Consider the following 17,217-nt stretch of genomic DNA (forward strand, 5'->3'; position numbering starts at 1 on the left):
CAAACAGAATATGTGATGCATGTGATGCTGCCATGTCACATTTTTTATTGTGAAGCAGGCCCATAAAACCTGAAATGTTTGTCACTGAGTTGTACAAATCTTGTATTATTACTTCCTCTTTTTGGTTCCTCGTTTTTGGAAATGGAAATAATAGCAGAGAGTGAATGAAGACCTTCAGATGTTCTTGGCCTTATGTTTATATGTTCATTTGTAATTGTGGAGTCCAAGGAGGAATAAAGAGAAAACTTTCCGGTTGAGCAGACAGTGACAGCAACAGCCAACTGTTCTCTGTACGTTATTCACTGCAGTTGCTAGGCTGCCCAAATTGGACCCCAAATTATCACTGTTACAGTAACAAGGGAAATGAATGCAAAGAAAATGTGCTGGCATGCAGACTGCAGTCTCTTCTTTCATTGGTCCTGAGTTTCCTGATAAAATGCGAATAAATCATCATAAATCAACTGATTATACTGCATCTTATCATGTAACGACTAAACACCCACCGAGTGTCTTATCAGCATGTTTTCAATAACTTGTGTTTTAAACTATGGCAGAGTTGTTGAGCACATCTGTGCAGCTGAGAATAGCTTCATTCATAGTTGCACCACTGAGACGTACTGTATGTAAATTCATGCCTGATCCTCATCCAAATGAAATCTGCTGTGTGCTGGAACAACATGCAGGCTAAGGTCATTCCACAGCATGACCACAAAACAGGCTCAGTTTAAGGGTTATATTGACATCTTATTGCCAGCAGTTACTCATGTTTAAAACTTGGGTGCAGGAGGTTTATTCTGAAATTATATTCATATTTCTTCATGTGATCACATGAATACTGGAGAAGATAAGACACAGCAACCTCACCTCAACCTGCCTTAACTCATGTTTTGGCCACTTAGGGACAGCTGAAACAAGCTCTAAACACAACACTGACATAGCATTACACTCTTTAGTTGGTAGGGCAGCTGTGTAAGCAAACATATTGATCATTTACACATTCAGCTGATACAGAGCAACACTAACATTTTAAGTTTTAAGCCCAATATTCACTCTCCTTTTAGCTCTGGTTTGTTCTCCACCAACTTCTAAGAAAAATATCTGCCTCTATAGCTACTAAATGCTCCAACTAGTCTTCTGTTTGATGCTCGTCAGGTAGAGCAGAACGTATAGCTTCAAACATCTGACTGTAACTGGGAAGTGAACTACAGTACAATTTCAGGCCGTAAAAACCAAAACAATAAGCTAAAATACTCTAAAACAGTCCATTGAGCTGAGAAAAATAAATAAGGACTCCACTCTGTTCACCAACTAGTTCCTAACTTTGCCTGATGCTAGGCTCATATAGCTTAAAATACTGCCTGCAATTGGAAACAGTAAAATTTCAAGCTCTAAAAACCAAAACAATCAGCTAAAAGGCACTAAAACAGAGTCATAGAGTTGAGGGGAAGTGCATATTTAGGAGGTAATTATCTGTCCATCACTAAATCCACATAGCCCTTTTCACGTGAGCGTCATTTGAACTAGTGTTAATATAAAAAATTATAGCAGCTTAAAGTGAAGTTGCCTGGACTGTAATCAAATTTGTTTTAAGGCAACATCCCTGTAAACAAACTGCAAATAACACAGTTCCTCTTTGAGTTTGCAGCAGTTCCTGTTCTGAATGTCATGCATTCATTAAACACTGGAATATAAAACCTGCGATGACAATAAACCTGAGAGCAGCCGGTCATCTCATCAGTTCATTTTTCATGTTTTCCCTGCTCTTGTCTGTCAGTCAGTGAGGACAGTGAGATGCTCCCGTCATATCCGTGTGAGAGGAGCAGACTAAAATAACTGCTGTTTGGACTCGCACACCCTCAGCTTGATGCAGTATGCATTATAGATGCCCGTTTCACAATGTGTCACATCATGTCTTGATTTACATGCGTACCACGCATTTGATCTTCCTCAGGCTGGAGTAATAACCAAAGCAGAGAGATCTGAGAGATTTTCACTAGTAGAAGAGGGAGAGTCGTGGAGCTCGACACTAATGAACACATTTATGTGTGGAAGCTCAGAAATGATGGTGAGTTTGTGATGTTTTTCAGAGCAAGAGGAGGATGGGGGGGGGGGATACTAAAGTGCAGTACAGACTTAATTTGCCTTTATAATTGAACTCCAAGAGAGACTTTGCAATAAAAAAAATCTGCTTTTATAAGCCGCATTTACAGTATTTTGGATGTAGCTCTGAAGTCTTTTCAAAAATTTAAATATGTGCAAAGAACTGATAACTGAACATTTACACATTTGCAAATGCACTGTTTACTCCACAGCAGTACTATCAGCCATTTTGTTCTGCAGCATCCTAGGTGGTTGTGTAGAAAACCCTGCCAGCATGCTCCAGGGTTTTTGTATTATACATTGTGTCTTACAGCTAAGTTCCTGCTGTTTTCACACTGTCTGCTTTTAACTGGGGTTAAACTGCCACTGATGCCGTGTGCATGATTGGTGCAGATAAGTTAATTAATGAAAAGTGTCCTCCCCAATGTTGCAATTTGGTGTCATAAATATGGACAGCTGTACATGTGTATTTTTTGTGATTACATCACTTATGATCAGAAAATAGGACTGTTTTTGTTTCTGGCTGATCAAACATCACAAGACGTCCATCCTACTGATCAGTCCTGCATGATGAAAGACTGCACTAGTACATTCATTAGTACATTGACTACAAATCACATAATGTTACAGTACACCTAACTGTTGTGTGTTAGATATTAGATTCTTTTGATTACATGTTGTTGTTGGTTGGTTTCCATTTATTTCTGTGCAGGGGAACCAATTCTAATCAATTTTCAAATCATTGTTCGCTTTAACTTTATTGACAAGCCAAGAAAATATGGTTGATGTTCAGTGAAACAGTTGTTTATTTTTAGTAGTGACACTCTAATACTGCTCTGGTCATGTAACTGCAAACTGCCTAGAAACAACAATATAAACCAGGAGTGTTTCAAAGAGCTGCGCCCTCAGCTTTCTGATTCACATATTTCTTACTCAGGTCCTTCGCAGAAGTCACTGTGTGTGGGTGCTCACTGGGGAGACAAAGTGTATGTGTACTGATTGTGTAAACGCTCCTGCAGCAGCTCGTCTGTTGACAGGTCAAAGGGCGAGGAGTTGTGAGGCTGATGGCCATCAGGTTACACATCATGTCTCTCTGCTGCTATCATCAGCCGAAAACTTAACTGTTAAACAGCCGGGACTGTTTTCCAAAGGGGGACCCAACAAGCTGGAATTTTAATGAATCATGACACCTAATTTATAATTTATGATGAAATATAGACATCAGTCAGGCAACACTGATAGAGAAAATGAGATTCATGAATGGCAATGTAAGAAATCATATTTAAATACTTTTATTTTCCTGTATTTGATGTCATGCTGAATGAACAACAGTGAATAAAAAGATGTAATCACTGAACAGGACTTAAAGGACATTCCTGTATTATCTTTTCACAAATGTGCTTACATGTAGAACTCATCAAACTGTCTCACTGAAATCATTTGCATTTTTTTGCGAAAATGAAACAACTATCAAAATAGTTTTTAGATTGTCTGTCCATCGACTGATCAGTGACTTGTTTGGGAGCTGCTGTAACAAAGACAATTTCCCTGCGGGGATTAATAAAGTATTTCTGATTCTGATTTATGATTCTGATTGTTGCAGCGCTCCTTCTCATTTTCAAAAAGAGAAGGAGCGCTGCTACTTTTGTTGAGTTACTTCCTTTCTGATACCAGTAAAAACTCCCTGCAAACACACACCTGTGATCATGATTCTTATTTTCCAAGCGTGTTCTTTGACATGGCTGTGGGGTTTTTGATGTAGTCGAAGAGGATGCTCTCGGCAGAGTTCTTCAGAATGAAGAAGGGTCTGTCTATTTTGATGGTTGATGGCAAATTGAGAAATACTAGCCGCATGACGCTGGCGGTTGCTGCCGCGGTTCCCATCTAAGTGACACTCAGCACAGCCTTGCGGGATGCCTGTGGAGGAGGCAGACAGTTTGAAAGATGTTGAAACTACTAGCTTTTTCAGCATCCTCTGGAGGTATGTGCAACTATTCTGCTGTTGTTCCTGAACTACTGCTTGCACAGTGAAGTCGGCTTATTCCCATCTTGTTCATAAGAACTTAAATTCCCATAACAAACCTCAGAGGAAATATTTGCCTCTCTTACCTTTGAGACTTTAAGCTTGACTTTGTCAAACATACCGGAGAAATCAGTGTTGTTCCTAAAGGCGTTGGTTATTGTCATTTCTTTCCAGGGAAGCATCAGCAGAGATGGAAGATGGAAGACAAACATCACCAGTGTCAGACTCACTGGAGTTCACTAAGATTACTGTGCTACTCATGGACACACACACATGTTGTTTAAAGTCAATAAAATACATTTAACCCAGTCAACATTTTATCAATTAGTTCATCCAATCAATGATTACTGTGTGCTACCTCCCCAAATCCCAATGTATAAAGGCATCCCACATACAGTATGAGTACAGTGTTCATTCTATCAATGACTTACTTTATCTAAAGTAAGTTAGCTATCTCTTAACTCTTCCCCTACTGAGAATGAGTCTCACCAGTCCAGATTCATCCTTCACCATATTTTTGATCATATCCTGGGATTTATAACCAGTGAATCTGTTGATCTCAGCTGCAGCCTCAGTATGTTTGGCTTTATTGTCTGACATCCTTCAGGAACTTATCTGATTGCCAGAGTGTTCGAAGTTGCCAAGATGCAACTGCTGATTTTCCTAGCTGTGGCAGGGCATGTGGAAAAGGTGCTCATATACTTCAGTGATCTCAGTCTGGTTGAAGGGACTGTAGCCCAAGCTGGATTTCACCCCTGTTGCAGCGACAGTGAAGATGCCTAGCGGTGAGTCGAAGATGTTCTCTCCAGCAGCAGTCTTGGCATTCAGACTTGTAGTAGAGAGAAAAGTCAGTGTTGGGAGAGGACAGCAAGTGGCAGCTCAGCTCTCCCTTTTGGCTATGTTCAGGGTGGTGCTGGTGATCTGCCTAGGCTATACAGCTGGCAAGTGTACAACTAGCAAAGCTACCACACATCCTCCAGCCTGTCCATATGACAGGAAATATCAGAGGAAATCATTAGTTGGGTTCAACCACACTGAATAATTCTTCATTTGATAATGTCTTGTGATGGTGCATTTTATCTAATGTGATAAATTAAAAGATTAAAGCTGGCAGCACCTCAGTCACATTCTAACAGAATGCTCTACTGATATCATGTTACTTCTAAACAGCATTACACTCCCATGTTACACATTGTCATGACATGTCATACATTTTAAACCACACATAATGAAAGCTTCATTTCTGCTTGTGAAATTTACATTTTAACTTCTGAGAAATGATCCAAAGCATTGAGCATATTTCAATGAAAAGCCATGATTACTATTAATGCCCCTTTTGCTGTAGTTTGGCAGAGTTAGCAGGCAGTTCTATTAAAAATTCAAGAGGGCCAGCCCCTTTTCTGTCCTCTGCCAAGAGATTTCTGGTGAGCCTATCTTTACTGATGCAACACAGATAACTAGACACAATATTGGTAAAAAAAAAAAAAGAAAAAGAAAGATTCTGTGGGTATTGCATTAAATGTGTATGAGTTTACAATAATCATGGCACACAATAAACCTTTGTGCTCTTTCAGTGGAGACAGGATGAAAAAAAACACACATATCACTAAAGTCCACTTGGATCGATTCTGGATTTTTTTTAAAAACTACGATGAAACAGACCACAAACAACCACATAGAAATATTTATTATCAAATAGTGACGTTTTGAGCAGAAGCCATTTCTCAGACTTTCCTCAGAAGTCACATGACTACTTGCTAATAGATATTTCTCTATTCATATTTTTCTTTTGTGGTATTATTTGTACTATGTTTATTAATTTTACTATTTAATTTAATTTAATATTTACTATTTTTTGTTAATGTTGCTATGTGAACATACATTTTTGTATATGTATAAATACATTTAGGATGAGTAAATAGATGTACATGTATTCTGTAAACTCAGCACAAAACTTCAGTTTAGTTAATTCTTCTTCTCTGTAATGAATGCAACTGGGAAGAAAAGATAAACCAATAAATGTGATCATTAAAAATATGAATTTATATTTCTCTACAGTAGCTATGTCATTGTGCAGATTTAGGAAACATAAAGAAACTCATTTAAAACTGCCATTTTAACTTAATTCCACTCTCCTTCTCTCAATAATTTAGCATTATTGGCTTTGGATATCATATAGATCCTGTCCAACATAGTTGGATCTGTGAAATCTAGATTAGACAGAAATTAAAATGTCATAAAATGCCATTTGTTTATGACAAGTCTTTATTTCACTTTATATTGAATGATGTTGAGACAGCAATGGCACAATAACACGTTGGCTAAATGTGTTAGCAGATGTTTCAAGTGATACATAATGTGTGTATCATATACAAGAGTCAGCTGGATGCAATATATAATGCTGTATTTAGACATTTAAACACCTAGCCAGGTTCAGATGACAGATGGTAATAAATGCGTCGTGCTGATAGACTGCGAGCAGATTAATAGACTATCATTTAGTTACTTGATGATAGATCTGTTGTCTTATTCATCAAACTACCCCTCTATTCATCATTCCTGCAATGCTCTTAATATCTCTGTGATCTATGAGGTTCTTTCAGATACTGAAGTAAGCATAAGCTAATGTCCTGAAGCTACTAAAACTTAACTACAGTGTAAAAATGTCACAAATATAACATTTATTATCTTAGCGTCTTTATGCATCTGTGGGGTTGTTGATCTTGCCCATGAAGAGGATGCTACGGGTCCCGTGCTCCAAGATGAATACCAAGAATGGTCTGTCGAGTTTCATGACTTCAGGCATACGCATGGGCATGATCTCGATGGTGGTGGCAGCTGCTGCCTCTGTTCCTGTTTCGTCCACGCTCAGCATGGCCTGGTGGGACACCTGTGGAGGGACCATGGCGAGGCTTAGAGCATAGGTCTTGGAAAACTAGAAGCTACAAGCCAAAAGAGGGTCTTTGCAACTCTATTATATGTATTTGTCAAGATCTGCCTGTGTAAGTGTGATGAAATAGACAAACAAACACACATGAAGGTATGTTTGCCTCTCCTACCTTTGAGACTTTGAGCTTGATCTCTTCAGATATGCCAGAGAAATCAGCATTGTTTGCAAAAGCATTGGTGATGCCTAATTCTCTCAGTGTGTTGTCCAGGGCGGCTTGAGAAGAGATCGAAAACTTTGGCATGAACAGATCCACAGAGCTGAGAAACAGAACATTACCAGGGTCAGAATCACTGCACTTTACACTCAACTTTAGCTGTGCAAAATATGGAAACTTTGATCAAATCAGACAAACCTGGTCCAAGTGAACAGTTTCATTTTCTTAGCCAGTAGTCTGAGACACATCATGACAATGAACAAAATCAAATTCATCGCTTACCTCCTGAACAGTGAGTCATGCCAGTGCTTGAGGTAGTCCTTGTTGATGTAACCCTCCACTTCGCTCATCTTGCCTTCATCGGGCAGGACGATCATCATGGAGGTGTTGTTCTTGTAGGGCAGCATAATGACAGTGGTGTGGTTGTCAGTATCCTCATAGAAATCGTAGCGACCTGTCCTCTTCATCATGTCCACCTGAACCGTGGTGGTGTCATCTACATGGAAGTCTGCCTTGGTGGTCATGTTCTTATCGAAGGGTTTCTCCCACTGTCCTGAAGGCAGTGGGGGGACAAAACAATGCAGTTACTGCATGTCAGCTCAAACAATTGTGAGTACTTGTTTTAAAATGTTGCAATATGCGCAAAAAAAAATCTTTTAAAATCTTTTACAACTACGCAAGGTGTGGACTTACAGGTCGATATGTGTGTTTCTACCTAGCCTGTTATCTGTATGCATGGTCTGTTCTATTTTAAAATGTCCCTGTATGCATATGTTTCCTACCTCTGAAGAAGACGTAGTTGATCAGCACCATGGCCATGTCAGGGCTTAAGTCCTTCACCTGGTCTTTGATCTTGTCTTGTGTTTTAGCAGCAATGAACCTGTTGATCTCAGCTGCAGCATCAGCAGGTTTGTTAAAGTTGACGTTGAAGATCTCAGCAGAGTAGTAGTGCTTGATATCCTTCAGGAACTGCTCCAGAGGATTGCAGCCAGATCGCACCACGGCAGTATTGCCGACAACCATCTTCTGTTCCTGTTGGCTTTGGTCAAGAACGTGCAAAAGATGCTCATACGCCTCATTGACCTCTGCCTGATTGTGAGCACTGTAGCCCAAGGTGGAGAACAGCTGGCTGTGGGTTTCACCCTTGGCCCCCGTAGACAGCATGGACAGGGCAGTGGAAATGCCCAGCGGCGAGTAGAAGATGTTCTTTCCAGCAGCAGTCTTGGAATTCAGATTCTTGTAGAGGGCAAAGCTGAAGTCAGCATTGGGAGCAGACAGCTTGTGGCATTTGTGTTCTCCATCATGGCTGTGGTCAGTGTGGTCAGTGTGATGGGTGTGATCTGCCCAGGCTGCAGCCAGCAGCAGTGCTGCAAGTGCACAACTAGTGAAGATCTTATGCATCTTTACAGCCTGTCCAGGGAAAGTAGTAGTATTAGTACAAGATAATGTCTTTTGAACTGATAGTTTTAATGGAATGCTACTGGCTTATTATCTTTTAATTAAGGAAAACATACTGATAAGATTTAGTCTGTAAACAGCTCTATACGTCCAAATTATGTCGCCATGTCTTTAAAGCTTTACTTTTAAACCATTTTAAATCAAAGAATAAAGTTTAATACATCTAAAGTTTAAAGTTATATATTTACTTTATTACGCATTCCAATAAAGTGCTGTGCTTACCTTTAACGTCCTTTTTGCTGCAGACAGTTTGGCAGAAACTTCCCCATTATATACAGGAGCTCTGAGAGTCACTTGACAGTTTGGTTAAAAATTAACCAAGACCAGCCCCTCTTCTCTGTCCTGAGATATCTGGCTGGACTATCTTTAGTGATGCAACACAACACACACAGCACAACCTGGGTAAAAAACCACTAGTGAGATAATAGTCTCTTCTAAAAATGTTATTAGCTAAATAAAATAAATGATTAATGTTTTTTTTTTTTTTTTTTTTTTTTTAAATAGCATGACCTGATACTCTAAATCATATAACCATTCACTGATATTATTGGGTCACTGAACTCCCTGTTGACTTATCTTAATAGCAGTATTAATTTAAAGGTCCATTGTATAAGACTGATTGGCAAGAATGGAATATGTAATATATAATATTCATTTCCATATATGTTTTCATTTGTGTATAATCTTTTGAAAATAAGAATCATTCTGTTTTCATTGTCTTAACATCCAGAACAGACACCAAACACTGATCTAGATATGGCCTTTTGTTTTGGTTTTATGTACATTTCCTACATGCTTGAAAGGGGAGGGTGAGGAGTTGGAGAGTATTCAGTTGGTTCCAATCTGCAACTTCACAGCTAGGTGACACTAAGTCCTACACACTGGACCTTTAAAGTTGTAGCATGCTAGAATTTCTTAAGGAATTTTGCTTCATGCCAAACCATAAAACATCAAAATAGCATGATACCAAACTTAAATGCAGTACAAACTCTCCACTACTAACTTCAACACAAGAGTCAGCTGGATTCGATATGGAGTACAATAAAATCTTACACTTTAAATAAATGCTGCCAATAAAAGTTAGGTCTAATATTTACAGTATGTTTACCATCCAAATACTCAAAGACCTGATTCATAACTAAAAGGTAGAGATGACCCACAAAGTAGGTAAGGATCAGTATCATGGCAGATTTGAATATTGCAATGGATTGGTAATGATTCAAATTGAGACATTTAAAAGCAATAAGTTTCCTGGTTCAAACCCTGAAGACATTCAGGTAAATTTGTGACTCTAAATTGCCCGTAGGTGTGAATATGAGCGTGAATGGTTGTTTGTCTCTGTCTATCAGACCTGTGATGAACTGGTGACTTGTCTTGGGTTTGTACCTTGCTTCTCGCCTAGTTCCCACAACTCCAGTCTAACTTATAGGAAGTAGGCTGTGGCTATAAACTTGCCATAGGCCGACTATTTCCGTTGGCATTCACCTCACCTATCAATAATTTTTCGACATTATTTTGCAAGGGCACCATCACTGAATCCTGTAGTTAGAACCACGCATGACAACTCCGATTGGTTTGACCAATCAAGACCAGATGTAATAAAGAAATACAAGCAATTTTGCACAATATTGGCACAGGCAAATCTGGCTATGTAAGACAACAACTCCAATAGAGTGATATGTCTTCTCTCGAACTGACCACATCAGGTTCATTTCAGGAGTTGCATTCCTCCAGCCAATACTTCGTTAGTATTTATTCAGTAATTTAAGCTCATCAACTAGTGATATCTTGAACAAGCTTTTTGATCTGAGTCCTCAGATTTTCTTCAGTAGTTTTAGTCCCTATCACTACAAAGCCAGACAGCTCTACTGGGTAAATAACTTCATGTTCAGTCTTCGATAAGGACACCTTATAGTATAACTGAGCATTTTATGTTCGGGGCAGGTTTAATAAGAAATAAGAAGAGACATAGTGTGATGAGAGCAGCAACAGCTTCCTTATTTTCCTCTCACACATGTTCAAAGTAAAACTCCTTACTCTTACAGCACTTACCTCAGAAACACATTACAGTATTAAACACACTAAATATAAAAGGTTCATTTGAACAAAGACACAGTTTTAACAGTTTTTTATTTTCAGATGATTATACACTAATAAACACATATTATATTCACTTTCCTGCCATAATCTGTAAATCTTTAAACAATGGCAATGTGTTATTATGTGCCTGTAAACCATCCAATGAGGTGCAGGAATGCAGGAGCAAAATGTCTCTTTTGCATGTGTTTTAAAGAAAATCCCTTGACAAAAAAATATGCATACATGTGGGAGCCTCTAAAGAAACATATTTGAGAACAAAAGTTACAGTTATGAGTATTGTGCTTGATGCAAGGCATGTGATGTAAAATCGGGGTCAATGTTTTTTTTATGAATCTATCCACTGAAAATCACAGACAATGAACACAGGAACATTGTACGGTTGGATGAGGATTAATACTGAGGACAGTGAGTTTGAGAGGCAGAAAAATACTCCTCTACACCCAGTTTATTACAATGGAATAACTGACTGACTGCAAGAAACTATCTATCTTTTGTGATTAGCAACATTACATTCTACTTCAGCCAGAGCTATGCTCGCAATTTTCTAACATGGTTTCATCAAACTATCTCAAAAGGCACATTCATAATGTTGCACTGAGTTGCTCAAGTGCCAGCAATGGTTGTAAAAGGCGAAAAAAGAAAGGGAAGGTTCAAACACAGCTGTTTCATTTTGTTTAAAAAGGCACAAAGACAGAAATATGCCTTCTTTTCATGCGTGTATTGTTCTGTATTTTAAAAGAAGGATTTAGTGGCATCTAACATCTGAATATTGCTCACCTTTCCGAGCATGAAGGACAAGCTACAGTGGATGTGGAACTTGAAAAAAAGCTTAAGGGCCTGTCTCAAGACCTACGGTAGAAACCAAGTGGACAATGATGCTTATTTTCAGGTGTGAATGAAAACACACTTATGCATATTATATTCCATTTCTGCCATATTCTGTAAATAGAGCCTCCTAAATCTCACACACAGAACAGACCTGTCATGGAGAAGAACAGCAAAGAAGAACCAACTGTGTTGCATTGGAGGAGGATCTCCAACTGCACCGGAGCAGCTGTCATTATGCAGGACACTTACAGGCGGCTGTGTCTATTTATAGCGCCCACACCGTTAATTCATCACATGTACCTGTGAACCATCATCGGCGGTGATATCTCAGTCATCATTATTAAATGTCAGATGATCAATGAATAATATGTATAGTCCTCATATTTAAATTGAATGAAATTGAAAGTACAGTACAATTAAAAGATCATTAACATGAGGCAAACATGTTAATGATTAAATTATTATTTAATTATAATTATTCATAAACAATTTTTGCTTTGAGATTTGCCTTTAAATGCAAAAATAACAATGCACCTAGGCAATACCTCAAATAAACAGTGATAAACAAAGATTCACAATAATGTCTCTCACCTTAGGCTATTTTTAATCTCCCTATAATATCATTCTTAGCTGGCTCGAGAAGTCTGTGTGTGCTCATGGTGTGAAGTATGTATGAGGTGCATATATTCTCACCACCCATTCCTCTTTTATAAATACCGTTTTATGTGTGGATTATGGTGTATGCATTTTTTATACATCTGGCCTCAGGTCAGGTGCTGCCTGAAGTGGCCGTGTTCGTCGGTTTCAGGGCTGCAAGTTCTTGTGAGTGAAGCAAAAAGGTAATGCACCCCACAAGTGCTCCTCAAGGAGCCAGTTGTATCCCTCGTGATTAATAGGCTGACATTTCTGTTACTTGTGATAGATCTGCTGTCCTATTCATCAAACTCTCCTCTATTCATCATCTCCTCACTGAGCTAAATATCATTGCGACATGTCTACAAGGCTGATGTCGAGGTAAAAATGCGCTGAATGTCCAGGAGCTCCTATTACAGTATAACACTGTTTCATGAGACTTTTCTTCTTCTTCTTCTTCTCTTTTTTTTTTTGATGGCGAATCAGAATAGATGTTCTCGCAAAGCCATTTCCGATAATTGCATAAGACGATAAAGAGATGTTACAGGAGGAAATGGGTCGTGGAGTGAAAAAAATGACAAAAGAGAAAATGCTTTTGTAATGGAAGAAAAGTGTTTTATGTTTTTGCAAGAAAAGCAGAGATTCAGTCACAGCGATAAATTACAGCAATTTAAATGTCTTTTCATCATTTTGTAAAGATGGAGAAATGAACTATAAATCATCCTGCAGTGTTTGGAAAATTGGAGGTAAAACAAAGCACAATCTGCTACTTCAGTGAAATAGCTGGAGATGCATTTTTTTTACTTCCATAAATGATATGCCATACTATTGTGAAAAACAAACCAAAGCTATTACATAATGTAAATCATTCAGTATTATATCAATAGAAAAAAAGGGGGACAAATGGGAAAGTGCAATGTTCACTTTTGTCTAGACAACTGTAGGATCAATAATTCTCCCTATGAGCAGGACGAGTCCCGTGAGATTGTCGTAGATTATGAGCATGAACAGTCTGTTAAAGGTAATTCTCTGAGGGACCAAGAGATCCAGCAAGATGTCAGGTCTCCCCCTGTCTTCCAACTTGGTCTCTTCCACCTCCAGCATAACCTCATGAGGAGCTTGAATGAAATGACACACAAACAGGAGCAGGGAGAGAAAGAATATAATGAATAAAGAGGCGAGGGAAAATATATCTCAGCATGTCCACTTTACACATCAATGAAAGTGATTTTTTAATGTCTAATATGTTCCTCAAAGGTCTCAACCCAGTGATTATGCCTTATAGTTTCCATTCTGACAAAGAAAAATAGGATGTTTAGGTTCTCTCCTAACTTTGAGAGCTTTAAGCATCTTCTTCGGCGATATTCCTGAGAAGTCTGCTGAGTCAGAGAAAACAGTTGATACCCCAGAGTTCCTCTTTCTAAACTGTAGGATTTCTGCCCGCCTGTGAAAACAACAATCAATGTGTGAATAGATTTGCTCTTAGTTGTCTTATTACAACTTGTGGGACCCCTAAATGCAGCCTTTCACTCACAGATGTATAGAGAGCAGTAATTACTGCTGACTTAGAATCTACTCAGCATCGTTCATCATGCTACGGAACAACAGAAAAGGACCAATGAGAAGGCTTTGCTCTGTCCCATGACATGAATCAATATAGTGTGTGCTCAGGGATAAGCAAACACACTTATAGGGCATATACTGTACAGTACATGCTGACCTTTGAATTATTAAGCTTATGCATGTACATGCCGAAATCATCACACATGCTTAACCCTACGCATGCACAAAACACAAAAGGTATGAAGGGTAAACCTTTGCTTTATGTGTCCAGGATTTGAGTCAACTTTAGCATTTTTGCTTCCACCCAATATAATGGAGATGAATGGGAAAAGGTTTGTACAAAGTAGCTCTAAAACAGCTTTTCACACTGTGTTCTGAAGACTATCCAAAGCAACTTGGACATCAGTGTTTCCATCCCAATCTAGTGCAAATGTATACAGAATGTCCAGAGCTTGGCTTCTTCCTGTTGGACTATGCCTTGTGTTGTTGTACTTGCTTGATGTTTGGCTTGGTGTTAGCAATGTTTTTGATCAGCTGTCCATATTTACCACAGTGGTATTGCACTCTGAAACTTGAGGTACAAAAATCTCCAGAAAATAGACAACAGAAAATGCAAATTCATGTGTGTCGGTATCCACTTCTTAGGCAAGTATAAGCAAGAATTGGTTCATTGAAACAGTCGGTGGTGCTAATTATCCAGTCAGGTTCAATTATATCATTGTAGAAGAATACTGTGCAACAAGATTAGGTAATTTAAACGATGTTGGAAAATATGCCATTTACATTTGTTTAATGCATTAACTTGAGGAAAGTTAGAGACACCTTAAAAACAGTGGATAGAAACACACTTATTGCCGCTAGAAAGAGACAAAGCTGTGAAAATGTTCAATGCTGTGAGCGCCATAAATTAAATTCTATCCTCCGCCATTAAATTGGGCTGGGAACAGAAACCTCAAAGACAGATGTCTTGAAAAAGAGGACACATAAAAACAATTGCTGCATCACACAATACCACCAGAGGTAAGTGAGATATGTTTGAGAGTAATTAAGTCTGGGCAAGTAGTCACGAAAACCTGAGTGAGAGGGTCACTTGACACAGTTTGTACCTTGTTCTTGTTCAACAATTACCTACCCCGGCTTCAGGTCGCTGAGCCAAAAGCTCATGCGGCTGTCGGAGTGGCAATCCTCCAGGGGCTGCAGTTCAGATTTAGGAAGCAGGAGCAGCGAGGCTAGGCGGTCAGACTGGGTCTGCCGCACCCCTGTGGCTAAGCGGTTAGTGTCCTATAGCAACATCACCTCCAAAGAGTCGTCATTCAGCAGGAAGCTCCATGGCACTGCATGGCACCACTTAAACAGTTGACGATCAGATTTATGTGTCATTAATAAAAGGAACAGGTTAGGGATGAAATATAAAAGTATAAAATGCACTCACTGTGTGAATTTACTACCACCAACTGTCAGAGTGAACATCTGCTCTTTATAGAAAAACAAAGACTGATGAAAAAGCAAGTGTTCAATATGCTGTGCAGTGGGTGGTGTTGCATTTACACAATGAGCACATACTGGAAGTGCACTGAATTTACTTTTTCTAATTTAGCTGCAATTCTTTTCCACTTAAGCTTTCACTTGAACAGGTTTTTAAAGGTACGTTTTATCTTCAGCAAAGCAATGAAAGTGAGACATGAATGTCTGAATGTAAATAAAGCAACATTATGTAACTGATTTTGGTGAAACTGGATCATATTTTATGAAGAAAATGTTTTTCAGGAAAAAGGTTTTCCAAGTTTCCTGATGGACAGTAAAGTTAACTATGCAAACTATAACTGCTGTTAGCTAATGTTAGGTCACTTCATTAGCTATACTCCTGTGAGCTCAAAGCACAGGTGGATTGTAAATCACACAGCCATTTTGGACCACCGGAAAGAGGAGCTTTTCAGGCCCGGTGTAGGGGAGATTGTGAAGGGGAGTAATGCTGAATGGGCACCAGTTCTGGACCCAGACATACAGTCAATGTAACTGGGCTCAGCAGAGCATGGCAGAAGTGGAGAGACATAAGAGAACGATAGAGAAATCTAAGAAGAGAAAAAGAGAGTAACCAAATAAGAGGTGGCAAGGACTGACTTTTAGTTGGCGAGAGCTTTGTTAAATAAAAGTCTGAAAGACAGACGCAGAGCTGGGCTTCGTACTGTTGGACTAGTAAGTAATATTAGCTGGCTGCTATGTCTTGTGTCGTTGCACTTGATATTTGGCTGTTAGCAAAGTTGTTGATCAGCTGTCCATATTTTCGTATTGCACTCTGAAACTGGGGGTACCAAAAACACTCAAAATTCCTACATAATGTCGCCTTTATGTACGGGAACACTTCCAAACCTTGTGATGGGAATATAAAGATGCATGTACAAAAATTGCTCTCTCATTACCAATACAACAAGAAGCTACCTTTGAAATACACATTTGTTAAGTTCAAGTTTGTCGGAGGTTTTCAAGTCTTTCATCAATGTCTCAAAGCGGATGTTGAAAGCAGATGGTCCAGTGTGCTGAGGTCTGGACAAAAAACTATCATAGCCTAGTGTGGCTTTTCCATCAATATGTAGGCGCTCCACACTTTTAACTAACTCCCATTATGAACCTCATCCTCAATTCCAGTGCTACCCTTTGTTCCAACATCTGCATTAGCTCTGTTTCCAGCATCTGCCCCTCCAATTTCCACCCCCGCTGTAGCCCCGATCCCAGCTTCTGTTCCAGCTGAAGCCTCAGACTTTACCCTTTGAACGCCACCTCTACCCCCTCCCTGCTGGAGAGTTAGGCTATGTTGCAGATCTGTAAGAGCAGATATGGTGGCCTCCACATTCTGCTCTGTAGAGTTGGCTGCCAGCCCCAGCGCCTACAGGGCCTGGCTCCGACTCCCAGATCCAGACACTCCGGACAGCACGGCTGACGCCAGGCCCAAGGGCGAGAACAAGATGTTGTGCTGTTGCTGCTGCTGGACCCCAGGCTCAGCAGTGGTTCTCGTGGCCAGGTCATGGTGAGGTTCAAAGGCCAAGGCTGTGTTTAGGGCTGATGTGTTGAGCTTCTGCTGCTGATTGACCTCTTGTTCCTTTTGCAGAGGCCCACTGAAATGTTTCTCAGGCTTTGGTAGAACTGTCCCACTGCGCAACCTGTTAGCAATTCCAGCACTATTAGACATGTGAAACTGTACATAATAGACACCATCGCTCCTTCTCTCGCCAACCTGGCTTGGCCTAAATCAGAGATGCTGCAGGTTGCTCTCACATAATACCGGCCAAACTCCAGCTTTGGGGAAGTGTTGTTCTTGTGGCTTTGTGCGGGGGTGGCGGTGGTGTTGAAAGTATATCGATCTCCGGTGCTGAGCTTTTGACCCATGGGTTGAGCTCTAAGCAAACAATG

At 39.6% G+C, this 17,217-nt stretch overlaps 1 protein-coding gene and 1 pseudogene across 1 annotated transcript; both read right to left on the reverse strand.

Annotated features, from left to right (window-relative positions):
* Positions 1 to 3,412: 3,412 nt before the first annotated feature.
* On the reverse strand, positions 3,413 to 6,267 carry LOC109139568 (alpha-1-antitrypsin homolog; annotated as a pseudogene).
* A 243-nt stretch (positions 6,268 to 6,510) lies between these two features.
* Positions 6,511 to 9,039, reverse strand: LOC104932753 (alpha-1-antitrypsin homolog). The gene is made up of 5 exons (XM_010748054.3): positions 8,908 to 9,039; positions 8,010 to 8,637; positions 7,510 to 7,780; positions 7,183 to 7,330; positions 6,511 to 7,013 (listed from the first exon to the last, which is right to left on the reverse strand). The coding sequence occupies exons 2-5, from the start codon at positions 8,626 to 8,628 to the stop codon at positions 6,822 to 6,824; spliced, it is 1,230 nt and encodes a 409-aa protein (XP_010746356.1). The 5' UTR covers positions 8,629 to 8,637; positions 8,908 to 9,039; the 3' UTR covers positions 6,511 to 6,821.
* Between the last annotated feature and the right edge of the window lie 8,178 nt (positions 9,040 to 17,217).

The sequence above is a fragment of the Larimichthys crocea genome, chromosome XI, assembly GCF_000972845.2.
Source record: "Larimichthys crocea isolate SSNF chromosome XI, L_crocea_2.0, whole genome shotgun sequence".
NCBI classification, from domain to species: Eukaryota; Metazoa; Chordata; class Actinopteri; family Sciaenidae; genus Larimichthys; species Larimichthys crocea.

Coding starts and splice junctions, on each gene's coding strand:
- LOC104932753 (XM_010748054.3), bottom strand. CDS start 8,628: ATGCATAAGATCTTCACTAGTTGTGCACTTGCAGCACTGCTGCTGGCT. Junction 7,781..8,009: donor CAACTACGTCTTCTTCAGAG/GTAGGAAACATA, acceptor CACTGCCTTCAG/GACAGTGGGAGAAACCCTTC. Junction 7,331..7,509: donor CATGACTCACTGTTCAGGAG/GTAAGCGATGAA, acceptor TCTGTTTCTCAG/CTCTGTGGATCTGTTCATGC.